Here is a 20143-nt window from a genome sequence, read left to right on the forward strand (position 1 = left end):
GACTGGGCAGCCCAGGTGCTACCCCGAAGCTAAAATAATAAAATTTAATCAAATATCAAATGTACGATTATGTTCTCACAGTGAAGCCCAGATATCCGAGTGTAAGTGAATACAGCATCGGCTTCTGCACTATGAGCATCATGTTAGCAAAGAAAGAGGCACCGCAGAAAACAATTTTTCGGTGAAAGAAAATGAGGAGAGAATAAATGTCCCGGTAAGCAATATTAAGTTTGTTGAGTTTAGTAAACTTCGTTGAAATTAGAATACCAAGGAAACACTTAAAGAATTATTGTAATATTTCAGACAGTAGGCTACTGGGGGGAGCCAGCATAAGAGTTACAAGTTATAAGATATAATCCAAGTCGTAACATTGCTGTATGGAGCTGCAGATTTGGTTGCAGGTTAATACTGGCAGTGTCACCATGCCAGCTGACTGTATTTCATCATCATATTACCAAAGTTTACCATAAGGCAGCACTTACACTACACTGTGCGGTCTAGCTAATTTCTCTCGTTACTTATCCTGTCTGCCAGCTCCATGTTATGAATAGAGTGTAAATCATGAATGGCTGTGCCATGTTCAATGCAGGGATGTACAGTTCTAGTTCTCAAGGCTCCTGTCCTCCTGGTTTCAGATGTTTCCATACTTCAACACAGCTGATTAAAAGAATCATTTACAGACTTGTGCACAACTAGGTGTTTGGGGATTATTTTATTGGAATTGGCTATGTTGGTATAGGTGACATCTGAAACGTGCAGGATAGGGGTCCATGAGGGCCAGAATTTGACATCCCTGACTTCTAGTCAAGGTCATATATCAGGAAAGTTGTTGTTTGTGACACAAGTTTTTGCTTTATTACTTTAGGGCAAACCAGAAGAATAGGAAAAATGAAAAGATCTCAAAATTGAGAATTTCTTCCTGGAGAAGGCTAAAATACAACCAGAAGCAGAGAGCAATGTCAGGGAAAGGTGGACTGTCAGCAGTCATCATTGTCATTGAGTTCTACAAATGAAGGTATGTGTGAGAATGAATAAGGAAAATGCAAGGAAGGGATGTTTATATTGTCAATTGTTCAACCGATCCATAGGTGACGAATCCTAATATTTGGGGATAAATAATTAACTAAGCAAATATATGTATTGTGGCACATAATTGGAAAGTAAAACAAAATCCTGCTTTAAATAACACGTTTTTAATTTAATGATCCACCTATTCTAAATCACTGATAATATTTGATGAAGCATAGAGTAGGTACTTGAGTAAATGTTCACTTTCAAAACATAAATATTTTGCAACTCCAAGTGCTGTTGTTTACAAATGTTTTTGTACTTTTTTTTTTTCCTAACATGTAACACACTCTTATTAGAAGTTCAAGAGGTTTATTTTTGCGCAATTTATACTGAAAAAATTATCAAAAGAAGGTATAGAAAGTATTTACTTGCTTTCAGGTTTCATTCAAATGTTAGCCTTTTCATTTGTTTCCCCACTTTTTTCCTGTTTCAAAATCAAACACCAGTTTGTGAGATCATTATCTTCTTTTTTTAATAGGCTGATAAAGTTTTGCATTGGCTAATTTGCCAATTGTATGTTAAAAATGTTCGTATTTTAATATTCAAAAATGCTTTTGGCCAAAACATATGTGCACTATATGTCAGTAAAAACACTATGCAAATATTGCTGTCCTTGAATACTGAATAAACACTGACAAAACACTGATTGCATCTCTTGTACTTTATCAACGCAGTATCTAAAAACTTTGCACCGTAGTGGTTAAAATCTCATTCTAATAAGAATTAAAAGCACATTCTGTTATTAGGTTTATAGGGTTATTGAATTATGGTTAACGGTTGGTAGAATTTTATTTTTTAACATTATCTGCCAATTACATCTGCCACCCTTCTCCAAATCTGTGCCCCTACCTGGCCCCCCCAACAAAACTTTCTAGACACGCCACTGTCAGCCTCGCCATTTCAATGACATCCAAGCCCATGAGGATTATTTCTAAATTATCTTTTAATCCCGAGAATGCGTCTGATTTTTTTTTAAGTAATCCAGCTGGGAGAACATAAAACAGGAAATTACAGTCAGATTAAGATGTGTTTTTGTAGATGCACATTCGCATTTGCGGAATAATTAATTCCACAAATCAAATTAAATAAAACAAAAATATTGGGCTTATATAAGCAGGTGTGAACCACCCACTTTCTAAGGTACACCCGTGTAAGTCAAATATTTAATCAGACAATCACATGACAACAACTCGGTGCATTCAGGCATGTAGTCATGGTCTGCTGAAGTTCACATGAGCATCAGAATGGGGAAGGAAAAAGATTTAAGTCAGATTTAAGAGGCGTGATTGTTGGTGCCACACAGGTTTGTCTGAGTACTGTGATTTTTTCCACACTGCCATCTCTAGGGCTTACACAGAGAAAATATCTAATGAGCAGAAGTTTTCTGAGTGAAAATGTCTTAGCAGAAGAGCATCCCTGAATGCACAACATGTCAAACCTCGAAGCAGATGAGCTACAGCACCAGAAGACCGCACTGGGTGCTTCTCCCATCAGCTAAGAACAGGAAACTGAGACTACAATTCACACGGGCTCACTAAAATAGGAAAAATGTTGCCTGGTCAGATGAGTCTAGATTGCTCCTGTAACATTAAGATGAGGAATTAGAAGTTTGAGTCCAACAGAGCACCTTTAGGATAAAAGAAATCTGCTGCAGCTGTGTGATGCTGTCATGTCAACATGCATCAAATTGAATCTGTGCCAGGTGAATTAAGACAGTTCTGAAAGCAAAAAGGGTCCAACCCAACGTAACACACACAGTTCATTTAAAATAACAATAGTTTAGTCTTTTAGGATCTGATTAAACTCAGGTTATAATTCATTTCCACTTCATGACTACAGAATGTTCTGTATGCTTTAAATCTCTGCTCTTCACTTTGAGTCTCAGGTGTATTAAAATTCAGCAGATAAACAAACTAATGTGTTTCCTCTTCGATGTTCTTATTTCTCTTTATAATTAAGTAAATAAGTGGTCTGTCCCTAATAATTACTCCCTTATGGATTAATCGGTAAAAGCAACAGTCCCAGTTTCTAATGTTGCCCACTTCTGAGCTACAGGGTGTTGTGTCACATGCCTCTCCTGACTTAACTCCCTGTGGCTGGCAGACAGGTATGAGGAAAAACCTGATTTCTGTTTGTCTCAGTCATCATGATGTCTTCAATCTTTTATCATTTCACAGTTTCAGACAAAATGTTCAGCAACAGATCAGTTCAGATAATCAAGACACACAAAAAATCGGAATCAGTTAGACACGCAAAAGCCTTCTAATGTTGTATGTTTTGTTTACGCTGAATTGTGCTGAGCACTAACTCCCGGTTTAAGTCATCGGTGCTGTTTCTTGATCTGTTGGATGTTCACTTTCTCCTCAGTCGACCACCACCAAGATAATCTCTGTGACAACAGACTGACCCTTCAGTTTCCGTTTCTTATTTTTATTTTTAGGATCTGCTCAGATCTCAGTGCTGCTCAATGTTGTCAGACTGGAATTTCATGTTCACGCGGCTGGGTAGAGTAGCACACATGTCTTATTCCCAACTATGCAGTAAAAGAAACACAGAGGCTGATGGGACAACAGGAGATGGGAGACAAAAGGCCCCGCAAGCCATACTGGCTCTTTCACATTTTTTCTCCCTGGTGTAAACTCTGCACACACTGACGATATCTGAACTGACGAGCTGCAAGTCACATCCATGGATAATTACCGCGTGACATCTGTATGAAAGAATTCTGAGTAATGCACTGACATTATGACCGATGAGCTATGTGTGAATAATTAGATGAACTCTGGTGAAGGTCTGTGGAGGAAAGATGGGATAACTGATGGTAACTGTGCATGCCTCTATAAAGCACATTATATACAACAGAAAAGATAGTAATCATTAATAAAATTCTTATTAGTAATTCCTCACACAACATTTCTTGTGCATCAAAGAAACACTTCAGATGACGTAGTCTCTAAAACATGTACAGTTGCAGTCAAAGGTATTAATACACTCGTCACGGTCAAGATTGTTGGGGTAATTTTTTTTTTTCAAGATTTCTTTAAACAGTATTTGAAAGGATTGTACAGCATCTTAAATGACTAAGAAAAGCAAGAATTGGGTGTAACTTTAAATTTATTTGTAATTTTCTTTAATCCACACAGGGTCCAAGGATACATAGAGGCTAAGACATATACATAAAACCCCCTTTTTATCCATATGGTAAATGGCCTGTATTTTTATAGCGCTTTTACTACCGGTAGTCCCCCCTAGGGACCCCAAAGCGCTTTACACACCCAGTCATCCACCCATTCACACACACATTCACACACTGGTGAAGGCAAGCTACAGTTGTAGCCACAGCTGCCCTGAGGCAGACTGACATACATAAAAAGATATAGTTAAATGTCCCTAAGCAAGCTGCACTTTGACCAGACACTTTTGGTAGCCAACAAGAAGCGTCTGGGATGATTCTGCTGCAAATCTGAATTCTCTTCTTTGCAAAATCGGTAAGGTTCAATTAAATGAGTGGGTTTCCTGGCACAGAACCGGCTTTTAAGCACAGTCTACAAATTTTCCATAGAGTTGAGGTCGGGGTTTGGAAAGGTCATTCCAGAAGTTTGCTGTTAACCTGCTTTATCTATTCCGAAACCAGTTTTGATGTGCATTGGGATCATTGTCCTGTCAGAACACCCAGTTGTGTCCAAGTTTTATACAATGTATATGCATGTTGTACAAAACCAAACATATCCAGAGCATGATGCTGCCACCACCATACTTGACAGCTGATACAATGTTCTCAGACTTGAAAGCCTCACCTTTACTCCTCTAAACATTGTCTTGTCATGGAGGCCAAAGAGCTTAGTCTTTGTCTCATCTGACCATTAAACTTTTCTCAAGAAGGAGTTTGGCTTGTCCATGTGGAGAATTTTTGGCCAATCTTGAAGGCGTTTGTTTGGAACAGGGGCTTCTTTTCTTTGTCAGCAACCTCTGATTTAAGATTCACTTCACTGTGGTCAGTGATACTGGTGTTCCAGCAATTTCCAGTTCATGGCAGGTTTGACCTTCGATGGTTCCTGTATTGTTTCTAAACATCCCAACCAAAGTCCTCTTATCTGAGGGTGACACTTTTTCCAGACCTCAGCTAAGTGGTGACACATCTGAAAGACTTGTACCTGTGTACAACTGCTTGAACTGATGATCGGCAGTTGTTTAAAAACGGCTCCAAGAGACCTTCTGAACTTATGTAAATCCACAATTCTTATTCTTAGATCTTCAGTGACTTCCTTTGACTTCCCAATTGCTCATTGGAGTATTGGTCACTCCAGTGAATGCTGTCAAACAAACACTTTTTATGCTGCAAAGAGTTGTGTTGACCAGTTGTGGTCAGTCATGATCACTAATGAGAAGATAATAGGCCTTGGTCTTGTCAAGTTGAACTACATTGCAGAACCTTTAGCATGACTGATTAAAACCTTTGACCGTGTGTAGATCGTAGAAATACCAAAAATAAATTCAAACTTGTGGAACCTTGTCTTGTTTTTTTTTTTTTTAAGTAATCAAAGATCCTCTACAATTATTCATTAAAAGTCCAAAATTAATATGACATTCATGCCCATGATGAGTATGTTTCAACTTCTGACCTGTGTGCTGTATGCATTTTCAGATATTATCCACTAGATGGCAGCAGAGTTAAACATAGTGCCAGCGTTTGCGTCATAATTGTCCACTGCTGCTGATTATGGATGGGCTGAAACAAGGCGGCTTTTTGCCTGACTGTCAAATAACCCCTATGACGAAACCTGGTAATTCTCTACAACCAGATTCACATTAAAAAATGATGCAAGGTCAGACTGCTAATGACAAAAAATAAATAAAACACTGCAATACAGAAAAAAAGGACTGTGTTTCATTATACTCACTTTATCTTTTATTCAAAAAAAAATTAAGTTTTGAATTTGTTCAGATTAATTTCTTTAATTAATTTGATTGTTACATTTTTACAACTAGCTCTTTGTTGTTGTTGTTGTTGTTGTTTTTTTAAACTTTCATGTTCTGTTTGAATTTGAGCTACTTTTGTTCAGGTTTTACCTTAATGAGATATTAGTTTCACTATGTGATAATATCATAAGATCATATGTATTTTATTTTGCTGAGCTCTAATGTGTAATTAATTTTAATTTCATTAACGTATCTTACATAACTACAAAGGATCCAGCCAGTAAACTACAGTTACTTCTTACTTTTATTTCTCATTTCTTTTCAGTATTTTCTAAATGAAATGTATAAAACCTTTGAAATATTTTTCCTGGATTAAATTCACATAATTAATAATACTTAAAGTGTATAAATCTTGTCTCCCCAGGGTTAATTTATCACACAAGTCTGCTCACACCACCACCCACAACCCCTTTCCAACAGCGCTAGAAACAGATCACCCAGACTGTAAGACAGGACGTGACTAAGGAGTAAATGGGTACATTTCATCACCGCCGTGTTCACAACATAACCAAATATGAACAAAAGTACTTTGTTTCCACAGTAATGCTACAACAAATACACTTCTTACGGAACAGGCCCTGGAGTGCGTCACTGGTTTGTGTTAAGTTTTTATTTCTCTACTTTCTTCTGTTTAGTTTTGTACAGTTTATTTTCTTCTATCAATTCACTGCAACTTAGAAGTAATACTTACTTAGACGGCGTTTTCGCTCATGGAAAACGCAGGGTTCGAGTGTGCACAGCGAAAACAGACTTTCTAAAACGATGACGTATGTCAGTCATGTGATGCAGTCACGTGACCAATTAAACTAAGCTAGCGGAGGGCAGTTGTTTTGTTTGCTCTCAATTTTGACAGCCCTATTAAATATTAATATCAGTCTGTACATGCTCCAGATAGCTTTTCTTCAAATTCTTTAATTCTTACTCACTTTTGCAACTTTGTATTTTTGTGTTAATCGCAGAAACACCTCCACCTCATTGTTAGTCCATTTAAAAAACTCGATGCTTTTCCTCAAAATTTTGCCGCGACGTTTCAAAGAGAGGCAGGTCGAATCTTCTTGCGTTTCACGCATGCGCAGGACTGGAAAGTAAGCGTTTGCGGCCGTTTGAACGTGGACGCTCAACTCTGTGAAAATGACTGAAAGTGCTTTTGTGGACGCGGAGCGTTTTCGGACGAAAGCGCCGTTTTCAAATCTATCCGGGCTAGTGTGGACGTGACCTTAAATGATATCTTTGGGGCCTTGGTCACTAGCAGCCCAACCAGAGACTCGCAATTTTTCCCCATTTCTTTGTATCTACAAAAAAAATCCCAAAGATATCATAGTTTGATGGGCATAAAATAGTATTTTTACGCCAACGGGGCGATTATTAAAGGACCACTACACATGAAAGCAGCTAAAATTAAATGCTTCACTCCAATGTAAAAATGTTAGCCTACTTAGCAATGCAGCTAAATTATGTAAAACGGTCAGACCGTAAAGGTCCAAAATAACATGATTTGTTTAAGGATTCATACGTGACAGAGAGACGTGCTGACCTCTGCTATTTCAGCCAGTGGTGTTGTTATCAGTCACAACTGGAATTATGAACTCAATAAAGAACCGTCAGACTTTATTCCACCATGATATACCATCTGGGTTAAAATCTGATTGATCTAAAAAACATACTGCCAATGCAGTAAAAGCATATCTGGATAGAAAAACAGACTGGAACACTATCAGTCGTGCATTGGTCTCTCCAGTTCAATTCAATTCAACGTAATCTCCTACGACATTGGCGTCCACACATGTGGACAATACATTTTGGGTTGTCTAGACCAAAATACCAATTTTGCTCTACAAGGGCGTGACATCTACTTATGAGGACGTTGTAGTGCCACTGTTATTTTTGAAAAAAAATCAGGTAATTCTTTGTTTTTACATTTATCAGGTCCCAATTGTCATGGTCCGCAGTGGTTGGCTGAAATTTCCATTAGGCTCCTGAGCCTACCTGGGATCCGCCCCTGGGGAGGACCACCTCCTCCAGTTCCTGCGCACCTGGAGCCGATTGCAGGCAATCAAGCCAAAGTGATTTAAGCCTCACCCTGATGTTCATTCACTGCCAGTTTGTTTCATTGCTTTTGTCCTTGCCACAGTTCCAAGCCTAAGCCTAACTAATAAAATATTGTTAAACTGCCTGCTGTCTCTTGGCCATCTGCTGCGACTGGTTGGGATGAGGGGAGGAAGACAGGATAAAGACACACTGTGGAAGAGAGCAAGAGATTAATAATAACTAATGATTAAATGTAGAGAGGTGTGTAATCATGTAGCGAGTAAAAAAGAAACGCACACAAAGAAACAAATGGCTCATAATTCACTGACAAGAAAGCATCAGAAAATGAATGATCGGAAGACAAAGGCCATTTTTTCTCTGTGTGTACAGCTGGAAGTTGTTACAGCTCAGTTTCTCCCATATTTGTATTTCCACTTCTCGGAGCCCGGAGAACTATTCCTGAAGACTATTTCAAGAAATGACGAGAAAGCTTACCTAAGAGAGTTCTTTTTATTGAAGAATAAAAATGGTCAAACCAACAAACTCTATTTTTGACTTATGTGCTGTATTTCCGTCTATGTGTGGGCATGTCTCAGCCAGTCACTGACCCATTTTCCAGTTTTCGGAGCAAACTATAAAGGACATGAGACACGGCTCAAAACTTATATATGAAATAAAATGCTCCACTCTGTGACCTTTTGCACAGTTACCCTCCTCAGTGATGCAGCTTCATTATGCAAAATGTGTCCAGCAGTAAAGTTTTATCTGAAGGGTGCTAAATGACACAATTTGTTTAAGTATTCATAGTGAGGAAGAGACAGATACACCTCCGCCTTTTGAAAAAAAACACAAAAAACCCCAACTCTGTCCAGGATGTGCAGAACATCATCTGACACGTTGTCCCCTCAGATGATATTTATATAGTTTCGCTTCATGAATCAATAAACGTGGGCTTCAGTACTTCACTACGCCACCGTGGCTCATTCCAGTACTGAACCTCTGTGAAAATAAAAAGATCTGAAACCTTTCGGACATTTCTCAGATTCTGTTTCATTAAGGACTTAAATATTATTATACAATATGTACAAGACGTAAGTACTGAATTCATTTACAACAAAGCATCAGAGAATGGATGATAGCCAATTAAAAACAAGTATCTTTCTGCGTGTACAGGTGGACGCTGTTAGCGGTCAGTTTAATGCGTCGCAGCTGGATGCAGACAGTTTTTCTCATATTTGACTTTGCAGATCGCCTTTGTTTTTTTTTCTGGTCTAATCTTATTTGGCACGTACTACCTGGTGTTAGGTAGCTTCATGAAAAAGGTGATGCAGCAGATGCAGGTTAAACACTTCTCCACAATGCATGCAACAAAGTGAAGCCTTTGTGTAAAATTTTTTTGGCACGTGGTAAATAAAACCAATGCGGTACAATGTGGCTTTTTATAATTGCTGAACTTTCTCACGCTAGCTGCACAGCAGTGGGTGATTGTCCCAGAATAAGAACTTGCTTATTATTATATTATTAGGATAATAAAATAAATGCTAAACTTCCTGTACATAGAGAGTGCACAATAAAAACCAACACAGATCATTATCTAGTCATTGTGATTCATGAGAAAAGCTTCTTAGTGGAGTGTGAAATAGTTATCTATGAAAGAGAGATTCTTCAGTTCTCCATGAAAGGCCCTGTGTGGACTGAGGTAAAGATGTGAGGAGTGCTTCATCACAGGCATGAGTTCCTGCTTATGTGCTCAGAGATTTGATTGAGTAGGACAGTTTTAACTGTGCAGCCATGCAGTGTGACAACATAAGGTTTATAAAACTCCAAGGATAAACAGCTGAAAATATTTCTGCATGCAGAGATGTGTAAAAGTGATTTTTTTGTTATCACCTTTATTTTTATTTCTTTATTTCTACAGAAATTTAACACCACCAAGACAGACAACTAATTGCTTGTTAACACCTAAAAAAAAAAAAAAAAAAAAAAGCAGAAGCCTCAGGCTTCCGGGTAAAGGGTGAACCACATAATCACACTTTTTTTGCATTTGCATTTCCCTTTAAAGAGTACAGGCAGCTCCAAAGGAGTCATTTTTTTTTGTGAAGACATCAAAGAGGCACGTAGCTCACGATGCGTTGCAGCTTCAATGGCACTCTGCTGATCAATGTCCTCCCTCCTCTGCTGATGACAGAGTTTGTCCTGGGAGTTCTTGGTAATGGTTTGGCTCTGTGGATCTTCTGCTTCCACCTGAGGCCCTGGAAAAGCAGCACAGTGTTGCTCTTTAACCTGGCAATGGCTGATTTTCTGCTCAATATTGTTTTACCTCTCCGTGCCAGCTACTATTTTGCCGGGATCAAATGGAAGTTTGGAAACGCCCTCTGTAACATCTGCCTCTTCATGCTGGCCCTGAATCGCAGCGGAAGCACCTTCTTCCTGATGGCCATCGCTGTGGACAGGTACATGCGTGTGGTGCATCCCCACCATCCCATCAACTCTCTGAGCGTCTCTAAAGCCATAATCGGAGCACTTGGGCTGTGGTTGATCACCACTTCAATGACTGCTCATGTCTTCTCTTTGTCACACATCAACACAACGTACTGTGAGAGCTTCATGATTGACACCAAGACCAAGGGTAATCTTTCCTGGCATAAGTTTGCATTTCTGTTTTCCTTCTACATGCCTCTGCTGGTCATCCTCTACTGCACATTCTGCATCGTTCGCAACCTGAAAGGGAGGCAGTTGGCCCAGCATGCCAAGATCAAGAAGGCCTTGTACTTCATCATAGTCGTGGTAGTGCTCTTCATCATTTGCTTCCTCCCAAGCAACTTCACACAGCTGGTGATCTGGATCAAGTCCTATAAATTAGCCGGTTCCTCTAACATGTGTTCTGAAATGGAAAGCCTTACCATTGTATTTTACATCACCATTAGCCTGACCTACCTCAACAGCATTTTGGATCCTGTGGTCTACTACTTCTCCAGCCCCGTCTTTAAGAGCATCTGCAGGAAGGCTCTTCATCTGCCTGAAACAGAAAATGCTGAGAGTACAGAGAAGAAAACCCGGGAAACGGGCTCCCAGTCGATCAGCCAGCTGTGATCACTAAACTGAGGAGGTATAACAAGCAGCTTCATAGCTAAAGGTTCAATTTAAAGTAAGTTTATCGATTCCATCATTAAGCTGTAAGTGCTAAAGCTATTTCATATTTACTATTAATTGCATTTTCAAAACATGGCAATTATGGAGTAAAAACCTCTAAAAGTCAAAAAACGATGCAGCTGTGTCTTCTATAGAGCCGTTTCTAGCTAAAGCAGTCTCACTCACACTTTGAAATAATAAGCTACACACTGGCACAGAAATCCTCCGAACTGAGTGATTAAACTTTTCATCAGTGAAAAGCTTTTTTCTTTTTTTTTCCCAGCACATCACTTGCTTAGAAGCTATCACACCAATGCTGACTGCACTTTTCTAAATGTATTTGTCTTCCAAAACATGTACACGTTAAGACGTGTGAATTAAACAAAGATTATGTGAAATAAGGACATTTATAACCTCATCTGAATAAGATTTCTTTCTTTTGTCATGTGAAAACTATAATAATGAGAAACATACTGCATATATACATAATGTATAAAAGCTTTTATACATGAGTTAAAAATATGGATATATATTAAGGCAACTTTGAATAAAAACAACAAAACTGTATGAATATGTATTCTTTGTCTTTTGCCAATGCTGTATGAACGTATGATAATAAATATAAGTTTATTGTCAACACTGAGATGTTGCCTGTTTTCTTGGAATCTTTCAGAAGTGGGCGATGAAGGGATCATAATGAAACTGCTGGCATTGCAGCAGTACAATATGAAGCACACTCCTCCTGGTTAAGATGGCTCAAAAATATCTCCCTGTAAAACAACAGGCACTGGAGTTTATAGCTGCTTTTAGGTGGCTGGGGTAGAAGGAGGGTACACCCTGGACCGCTTGCCAGTCTGTCACAGTCTGTGAACAGCTGACTCTCTAACAAAGAGAGTCAGCTGTTCACACTCACATTGACACCCCTTTGTAATTTAGAGTTGACCTAAACCCACTAAAGTAAGTTTATCAATCAAAAACGATGTTTGGACTGTTGCACAAAGATGGTGTATACCGAGAGAAAATGCAAACACCACGCAAGTGGTGGGTTTGAACCCAGGACCTCCTTGTCGTCAGGTAACAGTGCTAAACAACATATCAGTGTGCAGCTGCAACAGCAATATCAGTATGATGTAATGATAACTTCTTTAGGAATAATCTTTCAGGACATGCAGATATGGCAGATGATATATAAAATCCAGACCTATCACACAAATACTTGATACGAAGGAGAAGACAGATGTGTGCTCCATCTACACTGTTTTTCTAAATCTCCATGCGCTCTCCCAGATAGAGACACACTCAGGTTCTGTATCATCTCTTGAATTAGGAAACAATGGATTTAATGAAAGCCTGATTGTTCCTTAAGAGATTTTAAGCAATGAGCACAACCCTTAGAGAAAAATCTTTCACATGTATATTATCAAATCTGTTTGGTGCATTAATTTGTTTTCCTGGTATTCGGCACTCTATTGGGTCTTGTTTTTCTTACATGAAACTATTTTAACCAACTCACAACTGCAGTTTCATAACTGCAGCTAAAGTTGGGGAAGTACAATATCTGATGGCCTAGTTCAGCAAAGATGATTCAGACACTTTGGTTTCTGTGAATCGAGTTTATAAATATAACTTTATGACACTTGATCTGTCCATTCTGAGAAACAAGCCATTTCTTCTCATTTAATTCACACGCAGCTAAAATTATGGTTCTTGTGCAGCTTAAACAAGTCCTTGAATCATTGAAAACACATAAATGATACAAATTGCATTTAAAAACATGCATTGGTTTATATATCTTTATATAATGTTTTCTGAGGGGCAACAGTTTGAGTGTATAAACACATATTTAATCTCATATTTCTCAGACCTTTTTGCATACATGAACACAATCTGTAGAACACTATGCAAAAGTCTTGATCCACCCCTCAATTTAAAAAAAAATCTTTTGCAGAAAAATGCATCCACCGATTTATTGAAGCACAGTCTGGTCTTTCTTAGACAAGGGAGTCTGTCAAACTGTGTTAGTATATTGACCTTTCTTTGATTAAACTGAAAAAATAGGAACAAATTCTTAGTTTTTGCTTCTAGTAACAAAGTCCCAAAAGATACAATTTAAACATGGTTCTTTGGCAAGTTGTCTATAATGCTAGGGCAACACTGATTCATACCTTGAGTTAGGTTCCTTGAACAAGGACCGGACTAAATCTGGACACCAGTTTCACAAAATGGCCATTTTAGATGAAAATGAAACCGTCATTTTAACACAAAGCCACGCAGAGAATACAAAGTCTTCCGTTTCCCATGAGGCAAGTGAGTTTGAAAAGGAAGTCTCATGACATTAATTTAATGCACTCCTCTCTGGGAACAGATGAGCTTTATAAGTCCATTTAAGGGCACACCATGTGTGGCTAAACCACTAACAAGTAAACTTGCTGAGCGTTCTTGATGGGCAAACGTGATACATAATCTCTGCACACTTGAATGAGTGACAGCTGCAAAGGAGAAGAAAAAACTGGAGGACCAAAATGTATAAATCTTTTGAAAAATTCAGAATGGATAAAGTTCAGCTCTGATCGGTCTCACTGTGAGTGCACACTTCCTCTCAAATATCACACAGTCACTTCTAACAGCGAGTGACGGGAAGTAGTCCATCAGAAACAAGACCAGTGTTTAAAAAAAAGTTGATGAACCAAAGAAGTACGACTGAGATAAGGAAGCTGTTTCATATAAATGTGAAAGTAACAAGTATTTAAAAAGAAAACAGAAATAACTTTAGGAAAATGTGAGCACAGCAAGTAGGTCCCGCGTTCGAAACCACCATCTGGTCGGGACCTTTCTGGGTGGAGTTCATATTTTCTCTCTGAGTACTCCGGCTTCCTCCCACAGTCCAAAGACATGCAGTTAGTGGGGTTAGATTCTAAACTGCCCATCGGTGCAAATGGTTGTCTTAGCCCTGCGTCAGATTGGTGACCTGTTCAGGGTGAACCCTGCCTCTCGCCCTGTGGGAGCTGGATGACCGAGTTTGGTGTGGAAGAACTTGACTCCCATAAATCCCATAAACACCTCTAAATCTTTTACAAAGCCTTTTCAGAAGAGTTGAAGTTATAGCTGCAAAGGTTCGGCCAACATCGTATAAAATTCCATGAAGTAAGATTGGTTTGTTCCTTAATGTGTGTGACGGCAGATGAGCTGATACTTTTGGCAACACAGTGTACATCATTTATTAGGATTACTGCTCCTCTTTCTTTTAGAACCGATGTGCGACAGTACTTTAGCTTCAAAATATTGTACAAAGTGTGGCTGTGCAATGAAAATCAACAGTTAAACTCAATACACATCCTAGGAAACAAACTTGGAGTTACAGTGGAAAATAAAAGTTGACATGTGATCTGCTGCTTCTAAATAGCTCATCTCCACAGTTTTCATAAATGAATAGTTTATTCAAATATTACAGCTGAAAGATAAATGTGAAGTGCAAATACTGCATCTCAGCCTAAAGCAGACCAAGGAGGATTATATAAACACGGCTGAAGCAACAGTGCTGGTTCATCTCAATACTCCGTGTTGCATGTTAAGAAAGTCCTGAAAAACAAATGAAATCATTAATGCACACAGGTGAAGTGCTTTTAGCTAATAAAAAGAAACTTCTACTTCACATCAAACATGTGTAGCCTTTACGTTCCACTAAACTCGGCCCAAGATATCGGCTTCAGTTACCTTCAGGCAGCTGGATGACAACGAGCCATTTGTCAGGGTTTTCCCTCGCTGACGCTCTCTGTGTTTCATGTACTCACGAGCGAGTGATTCAGCATCATCATGGCTGCAGGGAAGATTGAAGAGCACAGACAACTAAAGTCATGCAACTTTAACCGGTTTAAGACATCTGTTTCTAACACAGTTCTAAGTGCGAGCATTTAAACTAAACTGGAAGCAAAAATCTGAATTTCGAGCTACAACCTGAGACTGTAGGATAACATTAAGAGTAAGTAAGAGTAACAGTAAGAGCTAGCGTTTTTAAATAACAGCCAGTCTATGACAACCTCTTCCAGTTAAAAGGTTTGAGATATGAAGACAAAATTAAAAATAAAATAAAAAAAATGAACAAACTGAGCCAAAATGCAGTGTGTGAAAACCTGCTTTCATTTCAATTGAGAGGCTAAGTAGCAGCCAGGTGCTGCGAATCAAAAGCATTTGATTAAATGACCATCAGCAGATATCAGCACCTCTATGAAAGCAGATGTTTTGGCAGTTTGCAGGTCAGGAGTATTCAGGATTCACCATTAACTTAGTATATCAAAGTATTCTAGAGTCACAACAGCTGAAGCCAGAATAATGGGCCTCATTTACTAATATTTGGGTGGAAATGTTTTTATCATGTGCAACAAATTAGTTTGCATGCAAAATTACAGTCAGATTCAGAAACCTGCAAACTGGCCTATTTTATTCTCACCACTGTGGGTATGTTAGTAAATCAGAATAGTTCAAAACCAGCAGCCTTGTGGGAGCCCCATATAATTTGCCTATTATCTGCGCACTTCCCCGCCATGGCTTCTCAACATAAGTGAACACACTTAGCTCCAAGTGAAGAGAAAGTGGTGACGATGTTATAAGACAGAATCCTGCACCTCGGAGGCAAGAAACAAGAAGAAAGTCTGACCATATAAAATTAAATAACAGTGTCTGGATGCTGAAAGAGGAAGCCAGAAGAGACCAAAGAAGTTTCAAAAATAATAAATAAAATAAGCACGCAGGCCTGAAATAACAGAATATAATTTCTCCTGAGAGATTCCCTGTGCACCAAAGTTTGGAATCAAAGTTGACATAAAAACAAAATACCACAAGGAATAAAAAGATTAAAACAGGTGGAGGCCGAGGAACCATGTGATCCATCAGCCCCACACGAGAACCTCGCGAGCTTCGGGTAGTGACTGAAAGAATCGGATGCACAAATAAGCTTCCACCAAAGGGTGGCTGTGCTTCCCCTTGGCGATAGCATTTTGTTTTCTTCACGTGCCTTTTTTGTAGTCCTGAGCATTTTGTGGCTTAATGCGTTTTAGAAAGCTATGAATAAAAACCAAAATTCAATGATAATTGCTAATGATTGTTAGTAGTAGTAGTAGTAGTAGTAGTAGTAGTAGTAGTAGCAGCCTTACTCATTTTACAGATTTGTGTTCAAATTCATAAGGCAGCCAGGTGTTTGTTGTACGTATGTTTGGTCAGAGGAACTGACCTAAACTAAATTTGTTCCTAAAATACAAAAATATTGATAAATCACAGATTTTGTGCATATGCACTGTGAATGAGTAAATGAGGCCCAATGATCCCAAGCACTGCAACAAATCTACGCTGAATGGTTGAAATAGAAAAACACCAAGATTTTGCACTGATCCGGTTAAAGAGCAGACCTCATCCTGATTTAAATGCTGTGGTCAGATCTTAAGACAGAACATCTGCAAACCTCAATAAACTGAATTAAAAAATGTGCAATTCACTTGTATTTTTATTTTTATTCCTATTTATTCTATTCATCCCCTTTGTATATTTTATTTATATATGTCTCTGTATTTATATGTGTGTGTGTGTATATATATATAATATTCTGTAACTCTCTAACTTCTGTTGGTGCTGTGCTTTTGGAAACCGAATTTCCCAGAGAAACCCACCCGAGGGATTAATAAAGTTTTATCTTATCTTATCTTCTTATCTAAAACCAAACTCAATGTTCAGATAAAGGTACAAGCAAACAGAATCACGGGGTGTAGTTAGTTTTCACATGCAGCGTCTGTGTTTTCTTTTTTCTCAATAAATGATGAACTAGCGTAATTATGTTGTGTTGTTGTTCATCTAACATTGTATCTAAATAATTTTAGAACCTGGGAACGACCAGATAATTTAAAAATTGTGCACTGATGCGTAAACTCTTAGACTTGAAAGAAGGTGGTATGCTCGTTTTTCACACGACTGTGTGGTACTGTATCCCAATAACTTCCTGTTTTAAAAAGCTGATGTTTTTTTTCCTGTGCAAGTCTGAGGCCCATGGTGAAATTGCAGATTGGGGATCTGGCCATTACAGATCAATGCAGAGGAGGCGTCTCAGTGCGTGGTTATAGACTGGATTTTTATGTGTATAATAATGAAAGCTTTAGATCACAGCTCATAGATATCATAGGCACATGTAGATCATTGTTAGTCTCCTTCCATTTATATGAGGGTTGGAAGGACAGGTACCCGCTCTTTATATCCTTGTATGGATGATTACATAAGGTTTTAGACTTTTTAGATCACAGCACTATGCATCAGTTTATTGTTGATGTTTTTAAACCATCTCTATAGAAAAGTTTTTGTTGCTTTCCTATGAAAGGTTGAGCGGTGTGAATCTCACCAGTTCTGGCTGATCAGATAGTCCACCAAATCTTTCACTTGGTTAGGCTGCCCACTCGACACTATGAGCTGCTTCAGATGGCTGAAGTGTTTCGTCTTCAGCAGTTTCTGATGCTGTCCATTCTGGCTGATGAAAGTTAACACAGTCTCCCTGACCTGATGGATCATTAAGAAAATTAAGTCATGTAGTATAAGACATTAAATATATAACATAATATACTCTATAATTTTGTTTATATGAGAATCACAATGAAGAATGCAGATGAATTTCATTTCATCAGATGTTACAAAACAGCAAATCTGCTCACGTGAAGATTGGGTTTATTTCTGTGTTTGGTTAGCAACACTGTTTTTCCGACAAACAAAAAAATATCTTTCATAATTTCACACCATCTTATCAGCTGATCAGACTTCCTGTTTAACAGTTTTAAGGAGTGTGCTGATACTCAGAAATATTAATGTCTAAAAAATAAAAAGAATTCTATTTTTAAAATATATTTAGAAACAAAGAAAGATTAAATGAAATGACAATGTAGCTGAAGTGGACATTTCTAAATGAAAGTAAAATGTGGTAACAAGTGTTAAAGGCAGTTAAATCTGTAAGCAGTGGAAAGACGTCACATCTAACCTGTGAAGGAATACCAGCGAGTTCCCCGGTGTTCATAAGCTCGTCCACCTGCTCGAGCACGGCGAGCGGGTTGCAGACAGACAGGAAACCCTGCAAACAACAACAAAAAAAAAAAGAGTCAGAGCCTAAACTACACGTTTACTTCTCACATGTATTTAAATGGATGCACTGACCTGGACCTGCTGCTCCTTCTTACTAGCACAGGGAATTAGAAGGAGCGTTCCCAGGGCGAAGGCTGGCAGATTGAACTGTGCAAAGCGATTGGCAATTCCGATCAAATCCAGATTCAACAGAAATGGGCACCTCGGGAGGGAAAAGCAATGGCGAGACATTAGGAGTTAAGGTGAAGATTAGATGAAGCATTACTCAGGTCTAATACTAATTCAGAAATGAATCAGACGGAAGTAGTGTGTTTATAAACTGTCCAAAATATTAAACGAACACTTAGAAAACACAATGGGGAAGGAATTATGCTGGACATCCATCTATCTGTCTGAAATGGACTAGGTAATATGTTAGAATAGGCAGAATGCCACATTCAAAGAGACCCTGAAAATCAAAGTAAAAAAAATCAATAAAAAAAGATGCAGCAAGTTAGTCCAGTTTTCAAAGATTTCACTGCAGCAACTCAGAATGGCACTCAGTAGTTTGTATGGCCCCCACAAGCCTGAATGCATGCCTGAAAATATCATAATGCGCAGCATAACGTTCTCCACCGCTGCTCCTGACATTTTCACATGCGTCTCATGTCCACAGGGTGAAGCTGGTCTCATCTTTGAAAAGCACAGTGCACTAGTGGTGGACCTGCCAGTTCTGGTATTCTGTCCAGCTCTTCTAGATTAACTCTCTCTCTCTTAGAATCTCCATGCTCTTGAGACTGTTGTTGGACTACCTGTGCACTCTCTCTGCAAGGACCAGGTATCACCTCATGTTTCCAGTAGTGACGCTGACACCAAATGAAAAACCAGTCAGAAAAAATAAGGGAAAAATGTCAGTGGACTCCACCTATAAAACCATTCCCTTTTGGAGGCTGTCTCATTGTCGGACCCTGTAGTGCACCTGTTGTTATTGTGTGTGGATGCCCTCAAAGGGCAAAAGACCACACAAAGGGCAGAACAGGCAGTGACCTCATTAACTGCTGACTCAAAACAATCCACCTACATTCAATATCAACTTTCATTATTAATATCTTATCTAAACTGAGAAAAACATATATACAAGTACATGATATTGCAGTTTAGACCTACATCACTGCATTAAGAACAAAACACAGCCTTTTACACTCATTCACTGTGATGATGTCATGTGTCATGAAACTGTTGTTCTTCTGAATCAAATCATGGCTGCTGATGTGAAAACACAGCATACAGATGTGCCCCAATTCCTGGTTCTGACTGGTTTTAGTCAGTGATGGCATTGGAAATCTATTTATTGAACACAAATGAACTACACACGGGTTCAGTTTACTGCATTTTTAAGCCACTTGTCTCAGAACACCAAAAAAGCTAAAACAAACAAACAAACAAAACCCCAAGCATGTATAAGATCATTGGTGCCACAGCTGACTGAAGCTGACTGAGTTACTGGCACCCTGGATGCCTGCATGCATCTGCTGCAGCAGCCTTGCATTTCCTGATCGTTCTCAGAAGAAATCTGACTGCACTGAGGCACCGGGATGAGGTGCTCCAACCAGTACTTGTACCATTCTTGCAGCAGCACCACATCCTGTTTTAGCAAGACAATACCTGTCCACACAGGACAGGTCTTTGTGGATCAGGAGCATATCCTGACATATCCCTAGCTTACTTATTTCTAATATGCCACCTACTGAACATACAATTTTTTCAAGGCAGGCACAACCGGTGACTATTCATTGACTGTACTCAACCAGTATGGAAGAGCAATTCTTCAACACTTGTACCATCA

The 20143-nt window shown here is 38.8% G+C and overlaps 2 protein-coding genes across 5 annotated transcripts in view; one reads left to right on the top strand and one right to left on the bottom strand.

The window, feature by feature from the left end:
* The first annotated feature begins 10036 nt into the window (after nt 1–10036).
* On the top strand, nt 10037–12376 carry LOC146657485 (hydroxycarboxylic acid receptor 2-like). The gene has a single exon (XM_085425607.1). The coding sequence runs from the start codon at nt 10207–10209 to the stop codon at nt 11170–11172; it is 966 nt and encodes a 321-aa protein (XP_085281733.1). The 5' UTR covers nt 10037–10206; the 3' UTR covers nt 11173–12376.
* A 516-nt stretch (nt 12377–12892) lies between these two features.
* kntc1 (kinetochore associated 1) overlaps nt 12893–20143 on the bottom strand; it is a 30228-nt gene continuing 22977 nt past the window's right edge. For 2 of the 4 annotated variants that reach the window (XM_085425604.1, XM_085425605.1), the window contains exons 58-62: nt 18391–18520; nt 18218–18307; nt 17591–17745; nt 14926–15028; nt 12894–14790 (exon numbers count right to left, since the gene is read on the bottom strand). In XM_085425604.1, coding sequence (XP_085281730.1) covers nt 14755–14790; nt 14926–15028; nt 17591–17745; nt 18218–18307; nt 18391–18520 — 514 coding nt within the window. In that variant the 3' untranslated portion in view covers nt 12894–14754. Of the gene's footprint in view, nt 14791–14925; nt 15029–17590; nt 17746–18217; nt 18308–18390; nt 18521–20143 lie in introns of all 4 variants that reach the window. The other 2 variants (XM_085425606.1, XM_085425603.1) reach the window with 2 other exon arrangements.

This window comes from Rhamphochromis longiceps, linkage group LG12 (genome assembly GCF_057381845.1).
Source record: "Rhamphochromis longiceps isolate RC_006_pf linkage group LG12, R_longiceps_female_GT1.1, whole genome shotgun sequence".
In the NCBI taxonomy this organism is placed as follows: domain Eukaryota; kingdom Metazoa; phylum Chordata; class Actinopteri; order Cichliformes; family Cichlidae; genus Rhamphochromis; species Rhamphochromis longiceps.

Bases quoted from the DNA above. Each gene is read 5' to 3' on its own strand.
- LOC146657485 (XM_085425607.1), top strand. From the start codon at position 10,207: ATGCGTTGCAGCTTCAATGGCACTCTGCTGATCAATGTCCTCCCTCCT.